At 41.1% G+C, this 26,531-nt stretch overlaps 1 protein-coding gene across 1 annotated transcript in view; it reads left to right on the top strand.

Moving 5' to 3' along the window:
* Nucleotides 1-26,531, top strand: part of SASH1 (SAM and SH3 domain containing 1) — a 179,742-nt gene that overhangs the window by 29,100 nt on the left and 124,111 nt on the right. The window contains exon 2 of the mRNA XM_050951603.1: nt 5,816-5,944. Coding sequence (XP_050807560.1) covers nt 5,816-5,944 — 129 coding nt within the window. The remainder of the gene's footprint in view (nt 1-5,815; nt 5,945-26,531) is intronic.

Here is a 26,531-nt window from a genome sequence, read left to right as displayed (position 1 = left end):
TAACAGTAGGAGTTTTTTAAAAATCTTGTCTTGGACAATTTCTTTGGCTTTTTCATCTAGAAAATGGTGACTAGAAGTCACCTATCTGACAGGCTGAGTGGTGAGTCTTTAGTTTAATATTTATAAAGCACTTTGGAAGGAAGACACAATACAAATGCAAAGCATATAATTATTATTATATGGAATAGTTAAGTATAATGTACTGAGTAGCCAAGCAACATAGAGGAGCTCAAACAGGTTATCTTCTGGTTAGTACTACCTATGATTTGGAGATGCCTAAAATGGATACTATCAATAGTAACAATGAAAAAGGCATTTTCTCTCTCCATTTTCATCATGATTTTTAATAGCACTTAAAAGATCAAGGTGTGCAGTAGAGCTGATTGTATGTATTTAACTTACATCCATGGAAAAAAACTTGAACTAACATAAAACAAATGTGTAATCCTTTGCAGAATTTTGTCAATATTTGTGTAACCTGTAACATGAGTGGAAGCTGCTGAGTGTGAAATGTTTGCTGTGTTTGGCCTGTATTGATTTATACAGCTGTGTTTCTTCTTATACAACAGAGATACTCTCCAGCTGCCCCATCCCAAAAATAGTAAAATAAATACTCCCAGTGTTGGATAAAAATTATTTGATGAACATCTTCCTTCCCAAGTTCCTGGAAACTCTCTGGAATTTAAGTGCATGAATGTGGAGGGTATAATCTGTCTGAATTTGAGATTACATGAGCAGAACTCTATCCCCATGTCTGGTCATGGTGTCCTATGCTACTGGAAAAGTCAGCAATCTCCAGGTCTGTTAAGTCAATAGGAGTTGTTCCAGTGCTATAATGTTCCAACACCTTTCCCAGGCTCTGTAATCTACCAGTGCTTCTCTTCTGAGAGCCTGCTTTGTTTCCTCCATCCACTTTCAACTTCATGCTGTCTTTCAGACAGGGCTTGCCCTCTTCATTGCAGAGTTAACTCACATTATACTTCCTATGTTGTTCAAACCCAAGTCCTGTCCACACCTGCAAACCTGAACTCGAATGTGGTGTTGCTTTTAACTCAAATTAGCTGACATATCAGGAGTGTGTGCTAAACAAGGGCGGCTCCAGGCCCTAGCGTGCCTGGGGCGGCAAGCCACGGGGGACACTCTGCCGGTGCCACAAGGGTGGCACGCAGGCTGCCTCCGGCGGCTTGCCTGCGGAGGGTCCGCTGGTCCCGCAGCTTCAGCGAACCTCCTGCAGGCAAACCGTGGGACCAGCAGACACTCTGCAGGCAAACCGCCGGAGGCAGCCTGCCTGCCGTGGTTGGGGCAGCAAAATCCCTAGAGCAGCCCCTGGTGCTAAATCAAAGCTTTGGCCTAACTCATCCATTGCTAATGCAGTCACTCTGTACAGTAATCCAGTCACTCTGTGCTGCTTGAGTGTCATTTGTCAGAGTGGCCGCTCTCACCCTTGGTGGGCTAACTTGGGAGGAGTTAACTCAAGGATAGATGAGTTAACTCTTCAGTGAAGACATAACCACAGACCTCCAAGCTTGAAACCAACTTTATTAATATAAGACAACGTGACCTGCTTCCTTTAAAAAAGCTTCTACTGCCCTTCTATTGCAGAAAGTGTATAATGAACACTTGTAATTCTTTGTTTGACATGCTTCACCTGCTGTACAGGACCATTAGTGTACATTGATGCTATTTAAATAAAAATCTTGTGCTGGTAATATTGCATGAACTTCTCCTGGAAGTTGTATGGGTGGAGTTCTAGAGTAAGTCTGTTCCGTATAGCTTGTTTAATTGTAATTTAGCTTGTGTTAAAGCCATATTCCTTTTTATAGCTTAGCAAACTTTCAAGTATTAAATTTGGATTTAGTACATTTGGCAATTTCAGATTCACTGATTTAAAAAAAAAAATCACTTCTCTACTTTATAACTTTGTGTCTGTTAAATACACATAGTTTGGATAGATCTAAGATTCTGATTAGAGAGAAACATAATATTGTAAATTTTAGTTTTACAAAGTAATTCCCCCTCGTTGCTCATCTGCATAATTGTTTTCAGCTTGCCCCTCACTCTTAGGTACTCCAAGCACACCAGGAAATGAGTAGAAACCAGTTGTACAAGGCAAGAAACTCCAGGCTAGAGTTTACCTATAACATCCAGAGCTGATAAATGTGTTAATCCTTCCACAGAAAAAAATCAGCTTTCAAATTGCCCTTTCCCCATTTGAAACTAGTGTAAACTATCAGCAAGAATGCAACATGCATGTGACAAGTAAACAGGCAAATCTGTTTTGCCTATGGTTCTGTTAAGTTTCCATTTACTACCCTGCAGTGTAGAACTAGCAACCATAATTGCATGCCTGCACCTACAAAGGGTGGCTCTTTGTGTGCGTGGGATCACACGGGTAGGCTCAATCAGGGATCTGACAATGCTGAAAAGAATATCTGGTTACACAAGCACATGTATTGAGCTTGCAGCCCAGATGGAGGCTAGAGTTTTCTCATACAACTTGTTCCAAAGTGACTAATTGTATGAAACAACTGGAAGAAAAACCTTCCAATGCGTGCTTGTGCAGTCTAACTGTTAGCCAGTCAGCATGGCTGCTGCTCCAGAAGAGGATGGGTATGGCTGGCATCCTCTCATTTTAATCACAGTTACCTATATTCCATACAAATGTGGTGTCCCCCTACTTCTGTTGTTGAAAATTATTCACCAGAAATAAAGAATCCTGAAAGTAAGGTTATAGAAAGTTACTGATGCTAAGGGAGTGAATCTCTCAGCATTTAACTTTTCCTGCATGAATAATTTTTGTCTTTTATCGCAGAAAGTCCCATGTTTGGGCCTTGGCAAGTTGAGTAGTATGGTGGCTGGGAGTTATACAGAGTTATTCCAAGTGCTGATGTGACTGCTTCAACAAGTGGCATATAGGAGATTTTGTTGGATGTGTACACTACTTTGAGTTTATTGCAGAGGTTGGCAACCTTTCAGAAGTGATGTGCCAAGTCTTCCTGTATTCACTCTAATTTAAGGTTTTGCTTGCCAGTCATACATTTTAACATTTTTAGAAGGTCTCTTTCTATAGTCTATAATATATAACTAAACTATTGTTGTATATAAAATAAATAAGGTTTTTAAAATGTAAAGCCCCTCGGACTCGTGGCCAGGACCTGGGCAATGCGAATGCCACTGAAAACCAGCTCGCGTACCGCCTTCGGCACCCATGCCATAGGTTGCCTTCCCCTGGTTTATTGTAACATGAAAATTACAAAACTTTCAGGGAAACTGTTCAGAGTTTAGCATGTGGAAAAGTACTAGTGTAAGTAGATCCTGTGTTTTAGAATCCTAGGTATGATATTGTTTCACTTGGAGTGAAATTAGACTATGTGCATTGACCACCTGGATAATCTGATCTCACAATATAAGGTCCTGCCTTTTCTTCCTGGGCAAGAAGATGGACTGGACAGCTAAATGGGTCTTTAAATTTCTGTGGTTATTGCAAGATGTGGCTCATGAATGTAGGCCTTCTTGCTATAATCTTGCTTTCTCTGTTATTTAAGCATCTGCATTGCTACTTTTTTATATAATTATTTAAAAGATTTTCTTGATAATTTTTGTATCCAAACAGTCAAGAAACAAACGTTTTTAACATATATAAAAGTCACAGTACAGATATTTAAGAACTATGTAGACATTTTTACCTAAATAATAAACATTTTAGAAGCATGGAAAGTGCAATAGAGACATTTTAATAGAACTCAGACAGCAAAATTACATTGAGATGATTGTAAATCTGTTTTTATTAATTCAGAACATGAAAAGTATTCTCTTTTGCTCCTCCTGCATGCACAAAGAATATTCACAAAATTCAAAATCATATGTTCCATTTGTAAGGATCTGTGCAATAGTACACATTACTATAGTGTAAAAACAGATAAAATTATACCTATCCTAGCTTATAAACCAATGCATGTAGCATACTGTATTTATTCTAAGTCAGTTTTATGTTCATTGCTACAAAACAACTGCTTGGTTTTCCTCCCCTTTACATTCATGATACAAACATGTTTTGAGTTTGAAATGGGTTCTATATTTCATTTCAACAATGCAGCCTAGTTCCAAACCTGTCTTGGTTTTAATGGGCAAATAAATAACCTAGAGGAACCTTGCTAACCTGTCCCATTGGAATGACAGTCTTGGCCAGTGGATAGGGCATTTAGGAATCAAGATACCTGTATTCTGTTTCTGCTTCTGATACTGGCTTCTCTTTGTGACTTGGAGCAAAGTTGGATGGCTAAAGTTAGGCACCCAAATCAGCATCTCTGGATATTGGGCTGGTATTAGTTGCTTAAATATTGATTAGGGCACCTGATTTAATTGCAAATTTTGCCCTTCAGAACTCAGAGTAATACTTTTACTTTAGTAAAGAAATTTTAGATCCACTTTCTGTAAAACAACTTATATTAATGTTAGGTGTATGTATTAATCTATTAATATTATTGACTCCAGATTTTCAACCTGAATTCTTATGCTTATCAATTAAGACACCAGTAAAATGCTCTGTACTCTTAACAAATTCACCTCCCACTCAATATTAGACCCTGTATTTTAGTATCACATAAAACATAGTTCTTCCTTCTGTTTTTACCCCTGAGAGGAACTTTGCTGTTTTTCCAGTCTTTCATATTTTCCAGATATGTTTTTCACACCATAAAGAAAAGCAATTATCATTTTTATAATAAACTGATGCTTTGTGGCTATGAAAAACTCCAATCTCTGATAATTTAGAATTTTAATTTCATCTCATCCTAGAGATGTAGTATTGATGAAATTGTGTCAGAGCGAGGCAGCAGGACTCCTCTCTGAAATCCCTTGTGAATTAACACTAGATTGGTATTTCCAGCTTTATTGATTTTCATAGCAGAAGTTAAAAAATGTTTTAAGGAGAATGGGCGTGTAGGCTGTGCTCTGTCCCTTTCTTACACACACAGTCTGATAACAATGGTCACCTAGCAGTGTCCTTATGGCAGAAATGTGATGCTTCTACTGGGACAATTTGCAGTCCTGCTCATTGTGCTTGTAAGTGAAGAGTATGATGTTTGAAGAAGTGTTATTTACTGTTGTCAGAGACAACAGAGCCACTCCCCACAAATAATGGTATATGCAGTGAAGGAAGTGGGACAGCTGGGTTGGGCTTAAGGCTGGTGGTGGGATGAGTGGCTAAGTGCCTAGGTCACCCAAGTGAGCTTGGATGTGTGTTGGAGTGCCTAGTGCAGCAAGGAACAGACTGGGGGTAGTTTCTTGGGCCTCATTATTTCCCTTCCATATGTTGCTGTCGTCTGTATGTACCTAGACACTTGCATGGCCCCCTCCTCGCAGTACGTGAACACCTACTCCCTGTGGTCACCAGTTGCTTTTCTGGTTGCCACCTTGCAGAGGGAGCAGGAGTGGCCTTCAGAGAAGGTGCAGCAACCTCCATTGCCCAGGAGAGGAACTGTAAGGAAATCCCTGCTGGATATGGGATATTCCAACAAAGGGAATTGGGAATCCATGAAAGGGGGCTTCAGGCATGAATGTGATGCCATAGGGATGCCCCTTAGCTGCTATGACATCAGCTTTCGTCAGTTCCACATCAGTAATATAATAGAAAACACTCACGCTAAACAAGCAAGCCACAGCCCTGGGCAATGACAATTTCAGTAAATTTTACATTAATAAGGTGGCCTGATAATTCCATTTCATGTGTAATCACCATGGTTACTTGTAAAATCTGAGTTTTTTTTTAACTTTGATGAAGCGTTTGTTTTATTTCATTGTCTCTTCTCCCTAGGATGGGTCACTGGGTAACATCGATGACCTGGCACAGCAGTACGCAGATTACTATAACACCTGTTTTACTGATGTGTGTGAGAGGATGGAGGAGCTGCGCAAACGGCGGGTTTCTCAAGACTTTGATATGGTAAGTGGAGCAGCTACAACTTTCTATCTTAGGCCTTTCTTGCATACACTACGGATGAAATACTCAGCATTCCAGCTCAGGGAAATAGGGCTGAGGGCACACGTGTGCCCACAGAATAACACTTCCAAGCTAATGGTCTTAATTATTTTTGTGGGAAATACTGAGGTTGGTCTACTGATATGATTCATTAGGTTGCAGATTGTGTTAGCTTATTGTATCTTTTTGCTTACACAAATTTCCTTACAGAAGTTGACAGAGATGGAAGAAAATGTTTGCTTCAATATGAGAGAAATTAGTTATTTCTTTGATCAAGGATGTTTCCAATATGGTTATTAGGAAATATACCTTTGTTCATAATCTTCATATTATATAATTTTAAAACGTAGCTCCTCACAACTGTAAAATGTTGTCTTTTATTCAGGTCTCCCAAACTGAAGCAGTCTGTACCCAGATACTGATCCTGCATTAGGATACGCTAACATCCCAGAGAAGTTAGTCTGCCTCCTCAGAAGCATATATTTCCACACTAGCTGAAACGGATGTAGGCATGGATCACAGTTGTCAGTCTTTTTTTGTAAAGAAAATCTTTTTCTCAAAAGAGCCCGTTTTAAAATCTTAAGTGAAATTATTTCATTGTTTGGCAATTGCTAATTGTTTCCTCTTTTCTTTTAAAAGCAGCAAAGAGTCCTGTGGCACCTTATAGACTAAACAGACATATTGGAGCATGAGCTTTCGTGCGTGAATACCCACTTCGTTGGATGCATGCTTTCGTCAGAAAGCTCATGCTCCAATACGTCTGTTAGTCTGTAAGGTGCCACAGGACTCTTTGCTACTTTTACAGATCCAGACTAACACGGCTACCCCTCTGATACTCTTTTCTTTTGTTTACATTAGTTAGCCTGATTGCTGAACAAATATCTATGTAGGATGTACACTAAATATTATTACTTGCAATACTTTTTTCATTATAAAATTTTGTATTAGTTTTCAGAGTATCTGTAAGAATCCTTGTAATGTATAGAAACATGTTCAGGTCTTAAAATTTCACAGAATGTTGGGATTACTTCAGTAATATTTCCTAACCTTGGACCTTGGCTTTTTTAATTTTGTCATGATGATAATGTTTGAGTACTAAATGTAGGAGCCAATAAACCAAAGTAGTTAGCAAAAACACAGAGCTTGCATACCATGAACAGTGAAGGCAATCACTGTTAGTTCATAAGAGCTGTGACATGTTATAGTACATATCAAAGACATAGGAGTATATGCTGTCACATTAATACTTTACACCTCTGTAGTGCCATCTACCCAGAGATCTCAAAGGGCCTTTCAAACAGAACAACTATGAGGTGGAGCATCCCTAGTTTATACAGGTAAACTGAGGCACAGATGACTTTCCTATTGATTCACAAGTCTGTGGCAAAGCCAAGAATAGACTCGGTCACTTGACTCTCACTCCTGTATTTTCACTGCAAGCACTCCTCCTCCTCCGTTCACCACTTCAGATACATCCAATATTGTGAAAGGTGTAACATGCAGAGGAGGCTTGTGAGCCTCCTCAGTTTGGTTTGTAGACTTTTGGATTCATGGATTTACTGTTTTAATAGCATAGAGAAGCAGAATACTCCCATCTTTCCCTTACTCGCCTTGCCCTCCCCCCCCCACCTGATCCGTAGCGTACACAGCCAAATGACTCTGGGAGCAATTAGTGACTTTCTATTGCTGCAGCAGTTGTGGTTTATCAGATGGACCACATAGCTGCTTTCTTTCTTTGAGTCCAGCAGCCCTGGACATAAAAAACTCTTCATTGACTTCAGTGGGAGTTGTGCAAATGGAAGAGCTTCAGAATCAGGCTGTAAGAAAATAATCTCCTGTGCGCAATTGAAAATTAGTTAATCCCTCTTGATTTATATTTTTAAATGGAAACAATATTTCATTTTTAGTAGGATTACCATACTGTAACAAATTAAACACTGTGAAGAAAAAGCTTTCATGCTGTAGTTTTGAATGTTTAAGATTTGCATGCAACTCTATTGCAGGGGGTTCCGTATGGAACATTCCACAGTGTGCAGACAGCTGAGCCTTCTGCATGAATAAGTGACTGGAACAGTTTAGTGGTTCAATCTAATCCCGAGATACCATGCTGTCTTCCAAACTGTATATAGTGACTATTCCAGATAAGCTTTGGCAGTTATAAAATCTCCTTCCTGGCGCTCAGGAATTTTGGAAGGCAGCTTCTGTGCTGGGTAACGAAGCATTGCGTTACAACTGGAGAGAACTCCCTTCCATTTAGACAGATGGGCCTAATTTGACTCTCTTCATTCCAGAGCTACACAATGCAGTCGGGAAAGCCATATGAGCTTAATTAGCTCACATCAAAGATGCAGAACTTCATGGTGGGTTAAAAAGATATGAGCTAATGCAAGTCAGATCTGTGAGTGATTTCACCGGCTACTGCTTTCAAAGGGATGTTAGTTTGAAAAGTGGCTGTATGAAAATGGCATCTTTGCGTATATTTTTTCAGTGGCTTCTGCATCAAATGTGCTCAGTTTCTAAATCAAGAAGATAATTTTTTTGAACTGCCAGCCCTACGAGCTAGGTAGAGAGAGCCTTGTGGTTGAAAATCAAATTAATGTTGTTACATCCATTCTCAGTACAATGATAAAGTGTTTGGGACATCAGCTAGCCCTTCTGTTGATGATGCACTCTTCCACAGCTATGTTGTCCCAGCAGTGCTGACAGCAGCAAAAATTTTGTTATTGCAAACTTTACTTGGAAGGTGCAAGAGGAGCAGGTGATGGACCTGTCGTCAGTAATACGTTGTTGATTTAATAGATTAATATTACTATCTACAACTCTGCTTTCACTGGGAGTTGATTTAAATTGAAGAGCAGATGATAGCAGTTTGAGGACCACCCAGAAAATAGGAGAAATATTGTCCCATTCATTTTTGGCTGCGATTTTAACCACAGCTTGCTGTTGAATTTTCTTTTGGGGCTGTTTTAGCCTGCTTCTGTACTACAAAAGGTATTATTATTAAGTAGAGGGTTGCACATGTCATAACCTGTGTAGGCCAAGCTTAATGTAAGTTCTTGTTAATAATGTGTGTTCCAGAAGCACCCAAGGGCTCTTATCAGGGCTGGGACCTCACTGTGCTCGGTGTTTTATAAATGCAGATAATCTGTCGCAGTGATCTTGCATCTAAAAGACAAAGGGTGAGGATGGAGATCAAACATACAGGTAAATGAAGATGGCAGTGATTGGCACAGTTTTGTTAGTTATATATAGATCTTAGTGACTTGTTCAGATGAAAGTCATTGTCCTTTGGAGTCCAGTCACTGAAGGGAAGAAATTCAAAAGGATGGACTCTTTACTGGTGCTGCCCTAGATACTGAGAGTTTTAATTTTCTGGGGAGAAAGTTTTGATATCTTAGTTCTAAATTTTTCTCTGTAATCAGCTCTAAACCATGCCTATCAGACCATGTCCATTTTGGTCTGGGTGTCCTGCTCCAGGTTGAAACAAAACACACTCAGTGAAATTGTTCTGGAGAACAGTATATCTTGCATCAACAGAGCGGGGGCAGCAGATGGATGGTGGCTGCAGATGGATGGAAAGCAGAGTTCTATGAACAAGGATTATGGTTCCAAACTGTCATGTTATCAAGACTTTTTAATTGGTCCCTAAGCACAATAACTGTATTTTCATTTGGATTTTTGCCTTTGGTTTTATAATGGTGAATATGCTGGGTTTGGGGGCGTTAGTGTTTGTGAACAGCAAGGGAGTTAGCCACATTTGCAAACATTTTCATTTGTAAATTTTCAAATTGCAAACATTTGGCCTGTTCCTGCACACCATGTGTTTCCTTGGCTGGGGAGAACTGCAGTCAGAATAGATAGTGGCTTTTCAAGCCTAAAAGGGATGGATCACGGGTAATATTGAACTGGACATCTGTTAAAATGGCCAGAAAAGTGACTCTGTGAAAATGGCACCTTGTTACTGCTCATATCTGCTTCCTGTGAGTCTTTGAAGATGTATCTGCTCAGTTTCCTGGCATAAACAAGTTTGTAGTGCTGTCAACAGGGCACCGCAGAAATGATATAGCTGTGAAAGAGCATACTGCATTGTGTTGTCTCATCCATCACTGACAATCACCAGCCAAGTTCTGATTCCAAGATCTCTATTGTGGCTGATGATCTGTAAGGCAAAGAAAATACAGCTTGAGATTCAGATTGAGTTTGTGTTTGTCACTGGCAAATGATAAAAATGTTTGGATTTGTAAGCCGCTCAAATTAAAGATGGACGTCAATGAGAAGCAATAAATAAGGAACAGAGATATGTCACTTTTGTTTTTCCTTTTTAATAATATCTTATAAATATTTTCGTATGGAAAGAAGAGACCATCCAGTATCTTTTAATATATACATTGTAAATCCACCCTTCTAATCCCTTATGTTCCTAAAGTGTGAGTATTTATATACACACACACACACACACGTATAATGTCAGAAAATGCAAATGAACACAAAACAAAAACAAAACCTTTTCTCGCCACCAGCACACTTAGTGTATGTAATCTTTGGATGCCACTGTGACTATGTGCATAGTTCTGAAAGGTGCTGGGCAACCAATTATTTGTTCACAAATTCTGTGTGCAGCAAGGAAAAGTGGGGGAAGATGGCACAAATAGGTCAATTCATTAGCCTTTCACATCTGGAGAGATGTATTTAGATCACATGGGAAATGAGGTCATCCACTCTCTAGTGACTGTTTGGCCATATCACAGAAATACCATACCGGTTGTTGATGAGGTTAATTGAGCTAGTCTTTGCACAAGAGAGACCCAGATTAGAATAGCCATGCATGTTGTAGGCCACAATTGATGTGTTAAGGGAACTGTGCGTGTTAAAGTGCCTACTGCATTATTCCCAATTCTGTTTCTTTCTGCTGTTCACATATATTAAATTCAGTGTCTCCTAAAGTTGATGGTTGTTTCCTACCACAAAACTGGTAATCTCTGCTCTGCAAATTCAGTATTATCTTCATGTGGTTTTTATCTTTTTTCTTTGGTTAGTGCTGTTGGGATGCCTTCGTCTCACTGGAACAGGATTCACTATTTTGTTTTGTCTTGTTGCCTGCACTGGGCTCCACAAAATATAAACAACATTTGGGTTTGTTTAAAAAAATGTAGAGAACAGAAGACTAACTCCGTACAGAACACACAGATAAAACCTTCATAGTTGTGGAGAGTTTACAAGCCTCATTAGTCAGAGACACACACATGAAGCAGAAATAGTGGAACACCTGAACTTCTAAAGAATTTCTTTTCTCCATAGTAGTTAAAAATGGTTTGTGCCTGTGTATGATGGATGTAATGTGGATTTAATATATTGGCAGCCTCAGGCACACAACTTCTTAGGCTTTATCTACACTAGTAAAATTCATGAGCATTTTTCTTCACCAGTAGGAGGAACAATAGAAGTTGTAGTTGAGACAGGGAGCCAAGCATTGTCATCTGACTGCTCTTGGGCCCTGATTCAACATTAAGCACTTGCCTGACTTTAAGCATGGGAATAAAGCAAGGCGTGTATTTAAGAACCGTGCTGAATCAGAGCCTAAGATAAAAGGGTGGTAAAAACACCTGCACTTTCTCTATGCTAGCACCACACCTGATAAATTTTTAGAATCCTATTAAACCCCCTTAAGCAAAACACATTTATTTTACAGGCAAAATGAGATGGCTGTACAGGCTGAAAAGTTAGCAGATGTGGAGTAATGGTTATTTTGGGGACTTTAACTGCACAGTTCCATACATTTATATTTGCAGGGGGGTTAAGTGTAACCTCAGTTTGGCATTTCAAGGCTTTCTGGTATTTGCTTTTTTTTTTTTTTTTTTTTTTTTTTTGACAACCCCACATTTTCAAAAGGGATGGTTCTCTTTAGTGACTGGTAGGTACTTACAGTCTTAATTCCACTTTACTCAGATCTCTTCCCTCCCTGCCCCCCCCCCCTGTTTTGTTTAATATGTGGTATAAAATAGGTAGCTCACATTTATCAGATTATTTAGTAATTATGGTAATAGAATCCATCTAGACATGTAGGCCTGTTTGTCTTCAAGTTTCAATCTTGCAGTGATTTTCTTGTTTTTTTTTAAATTCAGGAGGACTTTTACTTTGAACCAAAATAAATTGAATTTGTTCTCACTGTGCTGCTTGGTCCTAGAAAGGATGCGTGTCTGCTGGCACCAGCAAACTGGATTTTTATTAGCTCTGTGATCTAATTTAATCAGAACCTGAGGATTGGACAGAGAAAAAACTTTGAGTGACTTCAATTCTTTCTATGGTTTTTTCCTCTCTCATTGTAGAAGATACAATGTAGAAGAAAAGGAAGCTATAATGTTACTCAATGTGAAATTGGTAGGTAAATTTCATTACAGGGCGTAAAGCCACTTTTTGTAAAAACAAAAAACAACAACAAAATAAACAAGCAGACAGGAAGATCTCTTTAAAATAACCGTTCAAACCTAAAACAAGCACACTTTTTGTGGTATGCAGCTGTGTTCATTTCTCTTTGCATATGATTAGAAGAATTCCAAAATGCCAATCCGATTGACACTAATCTGAGAAAGATAGCAAGTGTAAGCAGGCGCCACAGAGAGAGGGAGAGAGCTTCCAGAATGCTGTGGAGTTACTCATTAGCATCTCAGAACACTGTGCAATGTACCAGTGTTTTTCAGATAGCTACCGCTTGTGAGTAGGTGGCCCCAGCTGCAGGAAAAGATGGGTTAGTACCGATGACTTGCTAGATACAGTGGTTGCATTTATAAAGTGGCTACATGGAAGAGTAGGGTCTAATAAAATGGCAGCCAGTATTTACTTAAAATTTACATTTTATGGTTCAGTATCTGAGATTTCTTTAGTGGTTTTGAATTCAGTTTGGGCCAAAGTCTGATATCTTAGTTGAACAGAGTGCTGCTATACTAGAGGAAGAGTATCAGAATCTGGTCTGTGAAGGAGGTGCTAAAACAAAGAATGGAATCTCCTAGGAAAATGTAATCCCTCGCCAGCACTTCCATGCTGTTCCCTTCCTTTGTAACAATGTGGGGGTTTTTTTGTTGTTTTTTTTTTAAAAGTTAAATACAACTGTGCTAGCAGACTCCATGTTTCACCCCAGGAATTGTTGCTCAAACACTTCAGTCAGTGTATCCACATATGCTGAATCTGACCTACAATAGAGATTCAAAAAGTCAGCCCAGTCATGCACTTGCTTCTGTTTTTCTTGAGCTTTTGAATAAATTAGCAAGCCTCTGATCCTTGAGGAATAATAAAGATGATGTTTGAGATAAATGTCCAGGACGGTACTAAAAATCTGTAGCTGTAGCACCAGTATCAGCCTTGTGGGTCACCCAAGAAATGTATGGATCCTAATCGAGAGTGTGTTCTGAAGCAAATTAGAACCACATTGTGAATATTTGTGAACATCTGGATATGTTCTGGCGTGTCCTCCCCCTCCAGCAGATTTGTCCCCCCAATAAAGCAACCCAGAGGGAGAAAGACTTCCATCTGTGAACTCAAGGGGATTGGTTCATTTTTTGCTCTGTCCCTTCTCTTTTTTGAGAGAGAGGTTCTGATGTTGCACAGTTACACTTCTTTGATCTTTTATCAGCCTTGTGTAAATCCTCTATTTTTGGCAATGTCGTCTGAAGCACACACACAAAGTTCCATATCAAACAAGGTAGTTTGTGATTTGAGGGAGATAGAAGTTAGTTTGGAGAGATTGATCAGTAACCAGAGTCGTCATGCAATCTCTGCATTCCCTAAGATAATAAAATGAATGAATATCAGCTAAGATCCCTGCTCCTCTATTATTTATACTATAATAGGTATTGCATCTTAAATAAGGAAGCAAAGCAATGTGAGATTACTATGGCCGGTAGTTACCTCTTAATTTCTGGTTATTAAAGTAAACTGGGTTATGGAATTAATGACATTATATATTATATACATATATGTGAATATGAACTGGCAATACTTTGCAAAACGATTGAATTTTATCACGTTAGCAAAAGGATTAATTGATAGAACTTCCGGTATTGCTGGTCATGACAGACAAAATGGATGGGGATTAGAAGCTAATTTAGAATAAATTCTTTCCCAATGGTAAATCGCAGCAGCAACACTTGGAATGTGAGAGACTCCCATTAAAAACGCTTAATAATAGTCACTTTAAACCTGTCTGCTACCTGTTGTTGCAGAATTCCCTGAAGAGATAGCAACTGTAATCAGTTGGTTTAGGTCTGTATGGGGAGTTAAACCAAAGAATTAGATAAAGCAGGAATAAGAAATCAAAGAGAACAACAATCAAATTAGAGGACCTTTGTCCAAGACAAACTAAGGGGATAAGAAAACAATAAGTGGAAGAACTTTTTTCTGAGTGATAAAACTTTCAGTCAGCTCTCTGCCTGTCTGTCTCTGCTTGTGTATGTGCTCATGTTTCCCCTCCCGCACCATAGTATCTGAGCTGATACAGTCCTGCTTCACAGCAGACCTTGAGAGAAAAGCTAGCTTAAAGCTGTACAGCGTGTGAGAGCCACTGCAAAGTCAGGTAAATTAGGGGCAAAAAAGAATTTGAGCATTGGAAGTCCACCTTATTAAGTTCATATGTTTCATGTTATCAACCATACCAAAATGATTGAAGGCCATGTAATTAGAGCATTCAGTTGCTAGCCTACAAGAAAGCTATAAAAATATTTTTATTTAATCTTTGTACAGCATTTTCTGTCTTCAAAGCACTTTACAAACATATTAATTAACTTTCATCACACCCTTTAGGGCTGGTAACTTAAGTGCCATTGTCCCTGGTGTGTGTGTGTGTGTGTGTGGTGGGATTTTTTTGTTTGTTTGAACAGATGGGTAAATTAAGGCCTCATCTGCTCTTGGATTTCAACTACTGATGAAGCTGTATCCATGGAAATCTCCCTAGTGTAGCCACAGTTTTCAGCACTGTAGCACAATAGTTACACAATTTTAAATTCAGAGCAACTAGGTTACAAACAAAGGAGTTAGTCTGGATTTAAACCGGTGTAATGAAGAACAGAATTTGGCTACAAGAGTTAATTATCTTGTCCAAGGCCAGTGAGTTGGAGCTAGGAATAGAATTTGGAATATGACTACATTTAGCGTTTCAGAATAACTCTAGGGAATTACCTGCGCTTATGAAGGGGATGGACTTAGAAATTTACTCTGTGAAGGTACTATGGTTCTGCGATGACAGTTGTCGGCCAGAGTTAGAGAGAAGGAGGACAGCTGAGCTACATTTGGTATTTGTCTGTGGATCAGTTTGGTTATGACTTTTGAGTGGCAGGTGATAGTGTGTACATTTAATTCTCTAGTCATACTTGACGTACAAGCCACTACAGATGGCTTGTTTGTGGTTACCCCAGTTTAATACCAAAGCTTGTTGTGTACATTCTTTAAAATAATTTTAAATGAATAAAGAGAAGAAATACCACAATCTGCATTAACACTACTATCTTCCCTTCCTATTGGACCAATATCAAAGGAATCCTGGGAAGCCACCATTGTTTCAGAATGACATGATGTAGTAATAGAATATGAATCACAAGTTCAGTGGTTTTGAAGAGGAGAAGTATTATGCAAGTGACTTGTATTAAATACTTTTGCTTATCAGAATGTTATTAATTTGTTGGTTAAGACGAAGTATTACTACAGATTCTTTGGGTTTCTATGAGCTCACTACCGTCCTCACTGATTTCTAGTCTGTTCAAAAAGGAAGGAAAAAGAGAGGATGGGGAGAAGGATGCGTGTGTGAACTGTGAGGCGTGTGTGTGTTCTTGGGAACTTCATGCTCGCATTTTCCTAGTCTGTCTTTTGTAGGCTGCTGTTGGAGGGTTTGCCAGAATTCTTCAGCTGTTTTGAGTGTTCCAGCACAACAGGAGCTGAGGAATGTTGAAGGGAAAGGCCTCATCTCCTGGAAGTGTGGGAGCAGAATGAGGAATCCAAAGGCACCTGGAGTGGATTCATAAAAGGTTGGGCTCCATCATAGAATCTGTTGATACAGTCAATAGAAAAGAGGAGGATTTCTCTTGTATCCCGTGACAGATAGTTTTGTGGTCCCCACTACAGTGCAACAGAACAGTAAAGTCACATTATGGTCTTTTTAATCTGTTCTGGTGGCCATGGAAAGACTGGAATCTGGAGACATAGCAACATTTGCTGCATAATAATCGTTTTTTATTTTTATAAGCACCTTGAGCCGAGTTGCTCAGGGTGCTTCCCAGTAACTTAAAATACAATAAAATTAAAGAATAATCAAACAGGAAAGCAATTAAATAAAGCCAATTAATATGGCATCACTCTGATTTATTTTACTTTCTTCATATGCTCTTATAAAAGGGAAATGGGATTAGCCAAGGTGGATATTTGAACCTGTCAAAAGCACCATCACCCAACAATACTCTCTCATTCCAAGTATTTACCACACCCACCATCTACTCTCTGAACACCTGAGAGGACTCAAGGGGGAAGTCTTTTTTAGTATAGCTACTTCGTTAATTATTTGTATTACTGTAGTGCCCAGAGGCCATAGTCAAAGATCAGAGCCTCTTTCTATTAGGCACTTGTAACAATGGGGTGCTGGTCAGGAGGTTCTGAGCCAGGCCCCTGTTAGCCCAGCTCCAATTAAGAAGCATTAATTGGGGCTGGCAGAGTAGGCCATGCCAAATTGCTAGAAGAGAAGCATCTGTTGGCCTCTTTAGCCGAGGGGGGGGGGGGGCTATATAAGGCTGGAAGGAAGAGAAGGGGAGTGGGGAGGGAGAGGAAGAGAATGGGAGAGGGAGGAGTCAGAGGCTGTGTATCCCTGCTGGCTGGAGAAGCTAGCTGTCCCCCAGGTTGCTGGTTTGGAGCAGACTGTAAGTAGAAGGTGGTGGGAGCTGACACTAAAAACAAAAAGCACTGGTGACTGCACTCAGAAGTGGTCTCTGGCTGATTTGTTGTGAGGGCAAGCGAAGTCCTCATTATAGCACTGAACAAATATATAGGAAGGGACCATCTTTGCCCCGCAAAGATCTGACATGCTTGAATAGACAAAACAAAGGGTGAGAAAGGAAATACTGGAATGGAGAAGTGAAGGGACTTGCCCAAGATAACAAAAAGATTAGTGGCAGAGCCAGTAATGGAACCTGGTCTCTGTCCTGTTCACTGACCAGGTATGAATTAACTGCCTCTGTTAGAGGCAATTTTAATCCAAGAGTTTGCTATCAGGCAGCTTGTAAATGAAAGGTCAACTCCTATTTCACCAAAGACAGTTTTAGTAACCTGGGAGGTCCTGAAGTTCAGAAACAAGATACTTAAAACATCCAGATCTTGAGACTAGCTTCTTAGAATGGCAGATATTTAAATTTTGTCTTATTTTCTTGACTATGTATGTGACTATAGATTTAAAAGCTAGGAAGAATTCTGTGAAACTGTAAAAAGCTTCCTGAATAATAAAGGGCTGTTAGTAGTAGTAGTATTTTTATAATATGGCACACATTATTTTAAGCAGTGGCAGGTTACCCAGACCTTTAGGATTGGTTATCTTTTATCTTTTATGTATTTATAAATCTAAAGTCTCTTCCTTTTTTTTTTTGGTTGACTACCTCAAGTATGGCTGGGAAGCAAAAACATTTTATTTGAGTATAAGGTACCTAAAATTTAGGATTGATGGTAAATTCCCAGGAGATAAGCATTGTGCCAATAGTTTGTGTGTATAGGGGAGGAGTGAGGCACATACAAGTTCAATAGGAAACAACTTTCACATTTATGTCCCTCCTACATGGAGTAGGAAAAACATGGTAGCACCTCGTACAATTCTTGCTAAATGGTGAGAATGAAGTTTGCCTTTCCTGGCTAGTGTAGACATGGCAGAAGTAGAAGAATTTAGACCATCTTTGATCTTTCAGGAAAACCTGAAGGCAAAATTGTTAAATATTGACCTAGTCTCCACCTTTATTGACAGTAAAAGCAACATGGCTAGGGAAGGACATTTCAATCCGCTCTCTGGATAAGTTAGTTCAGGATGGATTGGCTGTTTCGCTCTAGCTCCCCAGATAAATGGCTCATTTAAGGCAGATTTGCTGAAATTTGGTGTCATATTGTTGACACTGAAGTGTAGTTTATGATTATCTTTGCTCTTATATATACCTCTAAACTCTTTCTGGATGTTTCAAAGAGTGATCCTTTTAGTTAGTGTCAGCTGTTGGAGAGCCCTGTTTTTAAGATATAATCTGTATGAAAGATTGTTACAATTTTTTAAACTCTATACACATAATTGCATGTGTTTGGATACACAAAGCTGCATTTAGCAGGCTAGCATTTGTCCATGGAAGATCCTTCATCTATAGATATTTTTACACCCACTTAACTTTTTTATTGAAATATCACAGTCCTTTTTCACCCTCTAGTGGACTTCAGGATAAGAATATAGTATTTTCTGAGATCACAGCAGTTTGCGAAGAAAGACCTGAGGCCTAGTGATTAATCTTTATACACGCAATTGGACTTCTTTGTTTCCCCTCCCTAATAATATGATCTTGTCACCTGAGGGATGTCATGAAAGTTATCAGCTTCATTTTCTGGGGGGTGGAAGGAAAGAGCAGTCCAGTGACTAAAACTTAAAAACTTGATGGTATAGTCCATTTCATTTTCCAAATGAACATGTATTCTACGGTGGCCATGCTTTAGGCAATATTGGAAGCCTGTAGCATTTTAACCATGAAAATGCAAACCCCAATAGCACATAGAAACTTGTATTATTCACACACACGAAAGCCACTTAATGGAATAACATAGGACAAGTCCCAACTTCTCACCTTTTTAACCTGAGGGAAATGGTACCTTTAACTTAACAGCTAGCAGCAATACCAGAGGAAGCATGGAAAGCAGATGGAATGTCTTAAATCAGGGGTCGGCAACCTTTCAGAAGTGATGTGCTGAGTCTTCATTTATTCACTTTAATTTAATTTAATACATTTTAATGTTTTTAGGTCTCTCTCTATAAGTCTATATATTATATAACTAAACTATTTTCATATGTAAAGTAAACAAGGTTTTTAAAAATGTTTAAGAAGCTTCATTTAAAATGCTGATCTTATGCCAATGGCCCGCTCAGCCCACTGCCGGCCTGGGGTTCCATTCACCTAGGTTGGCAGCGGACTGAGCAGGGCCGGCGGCCGTGACAGCAGACTGGTGGGGGGAGGGGGCTTGGCCCACGACTGGTAGGGAGTTCCATCTGCCAGCTCCTGCCAGCCATGGTCCTGGCCTAGCCCACATAGAGTGGGTACCTACCTTCTCCCTGGTTTTAGCCCATTCTCTTCTTCTCTCTGCACTGAGCTGAGAGTGGGAGTGCACTGAGCTGGGGGAGGGCTAGGGGTAAAGGAGCAGGCTGGGGGTTGGGGTGTAGGGTCTGGCCAGGAGCTAGAATGAGGGAGGGGGCTCAGAGTCAGGGCATGGAGTGTGGGGGAGCTGGGTATGTGTGGGGGTGCCAGAGTCAGGGCTGAGGTCGTGGGGGGTGCAGGGGTCAGGGCAGGGGGCTGGGTGTGTGTGAGGGAGTGCAGGGGTCAGGGCAGGAGGCTGGGGGTGTGGGCTGGAGTCATGGGGATGCTTCTTGCCCTGAGCAGCTCACGGCATGGGGCTGGAGGGGATATGCCCTTATTCCACCCTCCTTCCCCAAGACTCATCCACTCTTCTTCTCCAGAGCAGCGAGCACTCTGCATCTGCACTTCTGTGGTTCTGGCTCCGCTCCTCTCCCTCTCCGGGGCCATCAGCTGTTCCATGGCAGGGAGGGAGAAGAGGAGGGGCAGGAACCCAGCACACTGGGGAAAGAGGCGGCGGAGGAGGGAGCTTGGCTGCTGGTGGAGGCTGCCCAGCAGCAGCAGCAGCAGGACCAAGCTTCTGTCCGCACAGGAGAGAGTGGTGGGCGGGGGGCAGAGAAGAGCAGTCTGGGCCAGGCAGGATTTTTAATGGCACGCTGATGGATGGCTGATGGATTGGTCCTGGCCGCCGGCCCTGCCCAGCCCGCTGGGTTCGGCAGTGGGCTGAGCAGAGCTGGCATCCAGGACCCTGGCAGGCAGCAGTGTGCCATTAAAAATCTGCTCCCGTGCCGTCTTTGGCATGCATACCATAGGTTACCAACCCCTGTCTTAATACTGTCCTTCAGCCACCTGGAGTTGTTATGGAAAATAGAATTGGTGTGTGTTTGGAGGGGGAGGGGGGGCTCTGAAGGACAATAACACTGCTCTGTGTGCCAGGCAATAAAAGAATGCACCTTTTAATAGTTCTTTTTAATAAAATTGATCTGCTAGAAGCAAAGAATATATTGACTACCAGAGCCTGTTGAGTTTTCAGTGGAGTCTGACATCTGTAACAAATGTGTGGTACCAGACACATTACCAGTCTTGTTGAGAGCATTAACGTAATTTTCTGGCTTCAGTTGCTCGCCATGGATCAGGATTAATACCCAATCACTCCAGTGACTATGCCTAAGGCTATGATTTAGTCACAGGTATTTTTAGTAAAAGTCATGGACAAGTCACAGGCAATAAACACGGCCTGTAACCTGTTACTAAAAATACCTGTGACTAATTCTTGGGGAGGGGGGAGAGGCCATTGCTGGGCCGGGGTGGGGGGGGGAGATGTTGCTTGGGGCCAATTGCTGGTGGCCAGGGGACCACGGCTGCTCTGGCCAGCTGCCTGGGGACCACTGCCAGGGGCCACCCAAGCAGCAGCTGGTGTGGCTGTCCCTGGGGCTGCTCCAGCAGTGGCTGGTGTGGCTGTCCCTGGGGCCACCTGGGCAGCTTGCCCTGAAGCCAGCTGCTTGAGTGGCCCTGGATTCAGCCACATTGGCCACCGCAGAAGTCATGGAGGTCATGGAAAGTCATGGGATCCATGACTTCTGCAACCTCCGTGACTGACACTGAGCCCCAACTGTGTCTGTTGATACAACTACAAATATAATAGCCATACTGCAACACTTCCTAAGTGAATAGCCCGATTTAGTTTTGAAGGTACTATTTGCATAAGGATAGCTCATATAAGTAAGGCTTGCAAGGCCAGGACCTGTGTTTCTAGACTGGTTAATCACCCTGCCAACGTGTTGTCTGGGATTCTAAAGCTGTTTGGATAAAGATGGAGAATCCTTCTGAAAGATGTTTTTCACAGAGTAGATGTTTCTTCAAATATAAACACTTCAGTATTTTCTACACCCTTTCTCTCAGATCCAAGAGTTTTGAATGCCTTAAGCAGGATTAGTTATATTGATTGTGATTCTAATTGGGTTTATTGAAGTCGGGAGCTAAAAAGAAGGTGGAAGGAACAACATGGACCGTATATGTGTGTCAGCAGTTCTCACTGATAGATTACTTGATCATTTGAGTAGAAAGAGAACATTGGATTAACTTTATACCCCTGGGTGTGAGGTACCAGGTCTTGCCTTGCTCCCAGCCACAACCTGATCTCAACAGAGTTCCTTCGTATGATGCAGAGCATACCTACTGCTGCACTAAGTTCTCCCATAGCAGGTTCTGCAGCCTCTCACTGACACAGGCATGTGATTCCACTTCCGAGGAGGCACCATCTCCCCACTCAGCAGTAGATACGGGCAGCACTACTTATGTGCTTGCCTTGGTATCTCAAACGCCACACTATTTGTGAGAGGTTGAGATTGTTTCTTGTTCTTTGCGGCCGTACTCCACTTTTCAGTACTATTGCAATATGATATGGTTAGAAGCCCATCAGGAATTGGGGGGTGGGGTGTTCTTTCCTTAACTACATGTTATAATCACAGGTCCCTCCTTCCGCCTCCTCAGATTTACAAAAGACACTGGACATTGAACTTATTTTTCTTTATTGATATTTCCCTAGCAGTGTAGATGGAGTGACGTTTATTTTTCTAGATCGTCTTATATGAAACTTAGCCTCTGCACACGTAATGAATGACACTGGCTTCCGGGCCTTTCTTCCTTGATAATGGAACTAGACAACAGTGTCTCCTTCCACTTTTTCCTTTTTTGATGTAGCAACAGAGTCAAGTATACAAATAGCACAGTTGGCAGAAATAAGGCAAGATACTTACATATATATAAAATTGAAAACTGAGAAGTTATATTACATTTCCTTAGTCTTTAAAATAGTTGCAGATAAATAATTCTCTAAAAGACTTTTTAAATATCACATTCTATTGTGATGTTATGGTATGAGACCAGTCTTTGTAATATTGACCACAAAAATATGTGCAGAGAATCCCTGACATTTACATATGCCCTTGCAGAGAGGTGAGGCAGAATTTACTCACCTCAGCACTGAGGTTGCACCTAGTTTAAATGATTTATTCAAAATTAATTATAAACCGTGGATTGATTCAGTGAAGACTTACCACTTGAAAACCTTTTCCGTCCTCTTCATTAAATATGGTTACCATTATTAAAACAAAGGCTTTGTTTTATTCATAATGCCACTTGTTGTCACTGCTTATCGATTTCTGCTGCAGTCACTTCCATGAGTTTAGTCAGATGAGTTACCATATGTCATCTGGAACATTATTGCTTGCTTAGGGTATTGTAAGGAAACAGGAGGTCAACCCAACTTGCAACATTACTGCCAGTCATCTTATTTTAAATGCAGTAGAGGATTAAAAATAGATTTTGTTTTTGTCTAAGTTTTACAAAACCTGTTAACACAAATGTTTTTTCTGTATTTTTTTTAATTTCCATGTAAAGCTTTCACTTATTTCCCTATAATGTTTACAGTGCAAGTATTTCTGCATGTTGCTAATGCATGATGAACTTGAAATGAAACTGGTTAGGGAAAAAAATGTGACCAGTCAATTTTCGTTTCCTCTAATCCTACATTCTTCACTCCCACTGAAATTATAAATGCTGAAAAGTAGAAAATTTAAGAAACCAAATCTGCCATAATTTAAAGTAACGCAAAACAGATCAAGGAGCTGCCTTCTTCTGCACTGTTACTGCTTTGGAAACAGAACCTTGAATTTGGCAGGTGAAAACCCCATTCTTTCTCCTTGAAAATGTATTTGTCATTTTTTAGTCAATACATTAAGTTCTGATTCTATCACTTTGCTCATATTGGGTAGTACCTTACTCCATGATGTGTGCCACTGAAATCTGCCGCCTTACTTTTTTTCCTGAAAGTGCTGTTCTTCGTCAAAAAAGTATTTGTTCCATGCCACAAACAAGGGATCTGCCCCAATCTGTTTTCAAGTGGTATTTTGGAGACTATAAAACAAATGCGTGTACACAGAGATTTACTCTTCTCCTTCGTGTAGCAAAGAATATAAGGAAATAGAATATCTTAAAGCAGAATATATGTTTCTGCCACAAGTCTCTATCAACTCTATAATTCATAAGGACTGCTTCCATACATATCAGTTATGGTACTTTGCATTCATACAGCACCATTAATATAACAACTTACATCCAAGCACTTTACAGTGATGGATATTATAATACTCATTTCACAAGTCATAAAATTGAGATACATAAAGTTAAATAACTTACACCAGGTTCATTAGTTCCTGATTCAGTGCCCTTTGAAGGAAAGACTCCCATTGTCTTCAATGAGCATTGGCTCAGCACCATAGTGAGACAATACTCTGCTCCAAGTACTAGAAAACGGTGCCTCTTTAATTACATTGCTGAATAACAGAAGTGGTTCAAACAAACAACTTGTGTTCCTGGTGCTGCCACTCATGGTATCCAATGCGATCTGCTGCTGCTGGCTTCTGAACATTCTTGAAGTTGGCGATGGGCCATTTCTGGATTTTTACTTGCCAAGATAAACTTCCTCAAAAGTGCAGTAAAGTAAACCAAACCCACTAAGTGTGAGTGCAGCAATATTTGTCCTTGGTGAGTTTGTTGCAAACCTCAGGAATGTGCCAGAGATGCGCGATTGGCCATCCATCCACAGAGAGCATAAACTTACAGAGGAGCAGAGGAACCAATGTAAAATAATGTTTAAAGGATTTTAAAAAAAGAATAGAGGAGATTGTTTAATGGGTGCTATATCTACAAATGGATTTAAATGTGTGTGCATATATATCAGTATATATGAGTATAGTTGATACTGCCTTTTTAAAATATCCAGAAATGGTCATAGTCTAGTGCACTCATGAGAGAGATTTCTGGACTAAGGCCATGAACCCTATGCATGATTCCTTTTGTCTAATCTACCTGTTTTGGTGGGGACACTGCTTTCTGCAGTCAGAAACGTGATCCTATACCGTAGGAACTAGGGTATAGAAACAATTACATTAACTCTGCATAACAGATTTATGGCATTCATAAATAACTTGGTTTAATTAGGGGCCCCGTGCTACATACTGACTTTTCCTTCTTCCCAAAGTGCACTTTCAGTAACAGAATTAGTGAGGGTATGTCTACACTACGGGATTATTCCGATTTTACATAAACCGGTTTTGTAAAACAGATTGTATAAAGTCGAGTGCACGTGGCCACACTAACCACATTAATTTGGTGATGTGCGTCCATGGTCCGAGGCTAGCGTCGATTTCTGGAGCCAGCAGCAGCAGATCACATTGGATACCATGAGTGGCAGCACCAGGAACACAAGTTGTTTGTTTGAACCACTTCTGTAGCTATCCCGTAGCTATCCCATAGTTCCTATAGTCTCCACCACCCATTGGAATTCTGGGTTGAGACCCCAATGCATGATGGTGCAAAAATCATTGTCGCAGGTGGTTCTGGTAAATGTCGTCACTCATTCCTTCCTCCGTGAAAGCAACGGCAGACAATCATTTTGCGCCCTCTTTCCCTGGATAGCCCTGGCAGACGCCATAGCACGGCAACCATGGAGCCCGTTCAGCTTTTTTTAAACTGTCACCGTATGTCTACTGGATGTTGCTAACAGAGGCGGTACTGCAGCGCTACACAGCAGCATTCATTTGCCTTTGCCAGATAGCAGAGATGGTTATCAGTTGTTCTGTATGGTCTGCTGCAGTCATGGGTGCCCCTGGCTGAAGTCAAAGTCAGCGCAAAGACAAAAATGGGAATGACTCCCTGAGTCAATCCCTCCTTTATGGTATCTAAAAATAGAGTCAGTCCTGCCTAGAATATGGTGCAAGTGTACTGGAGAACCAGTGTACCAGAGAGCACAGCCACTCCGTGTCAGATCCCGCAGAAATGATGAGCTGCATGCCATTCTAGGGGGTGGCCCTGCAATAACCCCACCCATTGCTTCCCTGCTCCCCCAGCCCTCCTGGGCTACCATTGCAGTGTCCCCGCATTTGTGTGATGAAGTAATAAAGAATGCAGAAATAAGAAACAGTGACTTTTTAGTGAGATAAAATGAGGGGGAGGCACCCTCCAGCTGCTATGATAGTCCAGGCAGGACATTAAACGGTGTGGGGGGGAGAGGAGCCCAGCATCCCGCTGCTATGATAGTCCAGGCAGTACAGAATCTTTTCTTTACACATGAAAGGGAGGGGGCTGATGGATCTCAGCCCCCAGTTGCTATGATGAAGACAGTTACCAGCCATTCTGTACCATTGACTGGGAATGCCCGGGAGTCATTCCTATTTTTACCCAGATGCCCCCAGCTGACCTCACCTGAGGCCAGCCAGGAGCACTCACGGGCTGATGATGACGACGGATAGCAGTCATATTGTACCATCTGCCACCGGGCAGGGAGGGGAGAGGATACTGCTGTTCACTGCCGCAGCATCGCGTCTACCAGCAGCATGCAGTAGACATAGGGTGACATTGAAAAAAGTCAAGAAACGATGTTTTTCCCTTTTCTTTCACGGGGGGGGGGGGAGGTGAGGCGAGGGGGGGTAAATTAACGAGCTATACCCTGAACCACCCCGGACAATGTGTTTGACCCTACAGGCATTGGGAGCTCAGCCAAGAATGCAAATACTTTTCGGAGACTGCTGGGGACTGTGGGATAGCTGGAGTCCTCAGTACTCCCTCCCTCCCTCCATGAGCGTCCATTTGATTCTTTGGCTTTCCATTACGCTTGTCACGCAGCACTGTGCTGTGGACTCTGTATCATAGCTTGGAGATTTTTTTCAAATGCTTTGGCATTTCGTCTTCTGTAACGGAGCTGTGATAGAACAGATTTGTCTCCCCATACAGCGGTCAGATCCAATATCTCCCATACGGTCCATGCTGGAGCTCTTTTTGGATTTGGGACTGCATTGCCACCCGTACTGATCAGAGCTCCACACTGGGCAAACAGGAAATGAAATTCAAAAGTTTGCAGGGCTTTTCCTGTTTACCTGGCCAGTGCATCCGAGTTCGAATTGCTGTCCAGAGCAGTCACAATGGTGCACTGTGGGATACCGCCCGGAGGCCAATACCGTCGATTTGCGGCCACACTAAGCCTAATCCAATATGGTAATACCGATGTCAGCGCTACTCCTCTTTTCGGGGAGGAGTACAGAAACCGGTTTAAAGAGCCCCTTATATCAATATAAACGGCCTCGTGTGGACGGGTGCAGCGTTAAATCAGTTTAACGCTGCTAAAATCGGTTTAAATGCGTAGTGTAGACCAGACC

The sequence above is a fragment of the Gopherus flavomarginatus genome, chromosome 4 (genome assembly GCF_025201925.1).
Source record: "Gopherus flavomarginatus isolate rGopFla2 chromosome 4, rGopFla2.mat.asm, whole genome shotgun sequence".
Classification (NCBI taxonomy): domain Eukaryota; kingdom Metazoa; phylum Chordata; order Testudines; family Testudinidae; genus Gopherus; species Gopherus flavomarginatus.
This window is presented reverse-complemented; position numbering and strand designations above follow the sequence as displayed.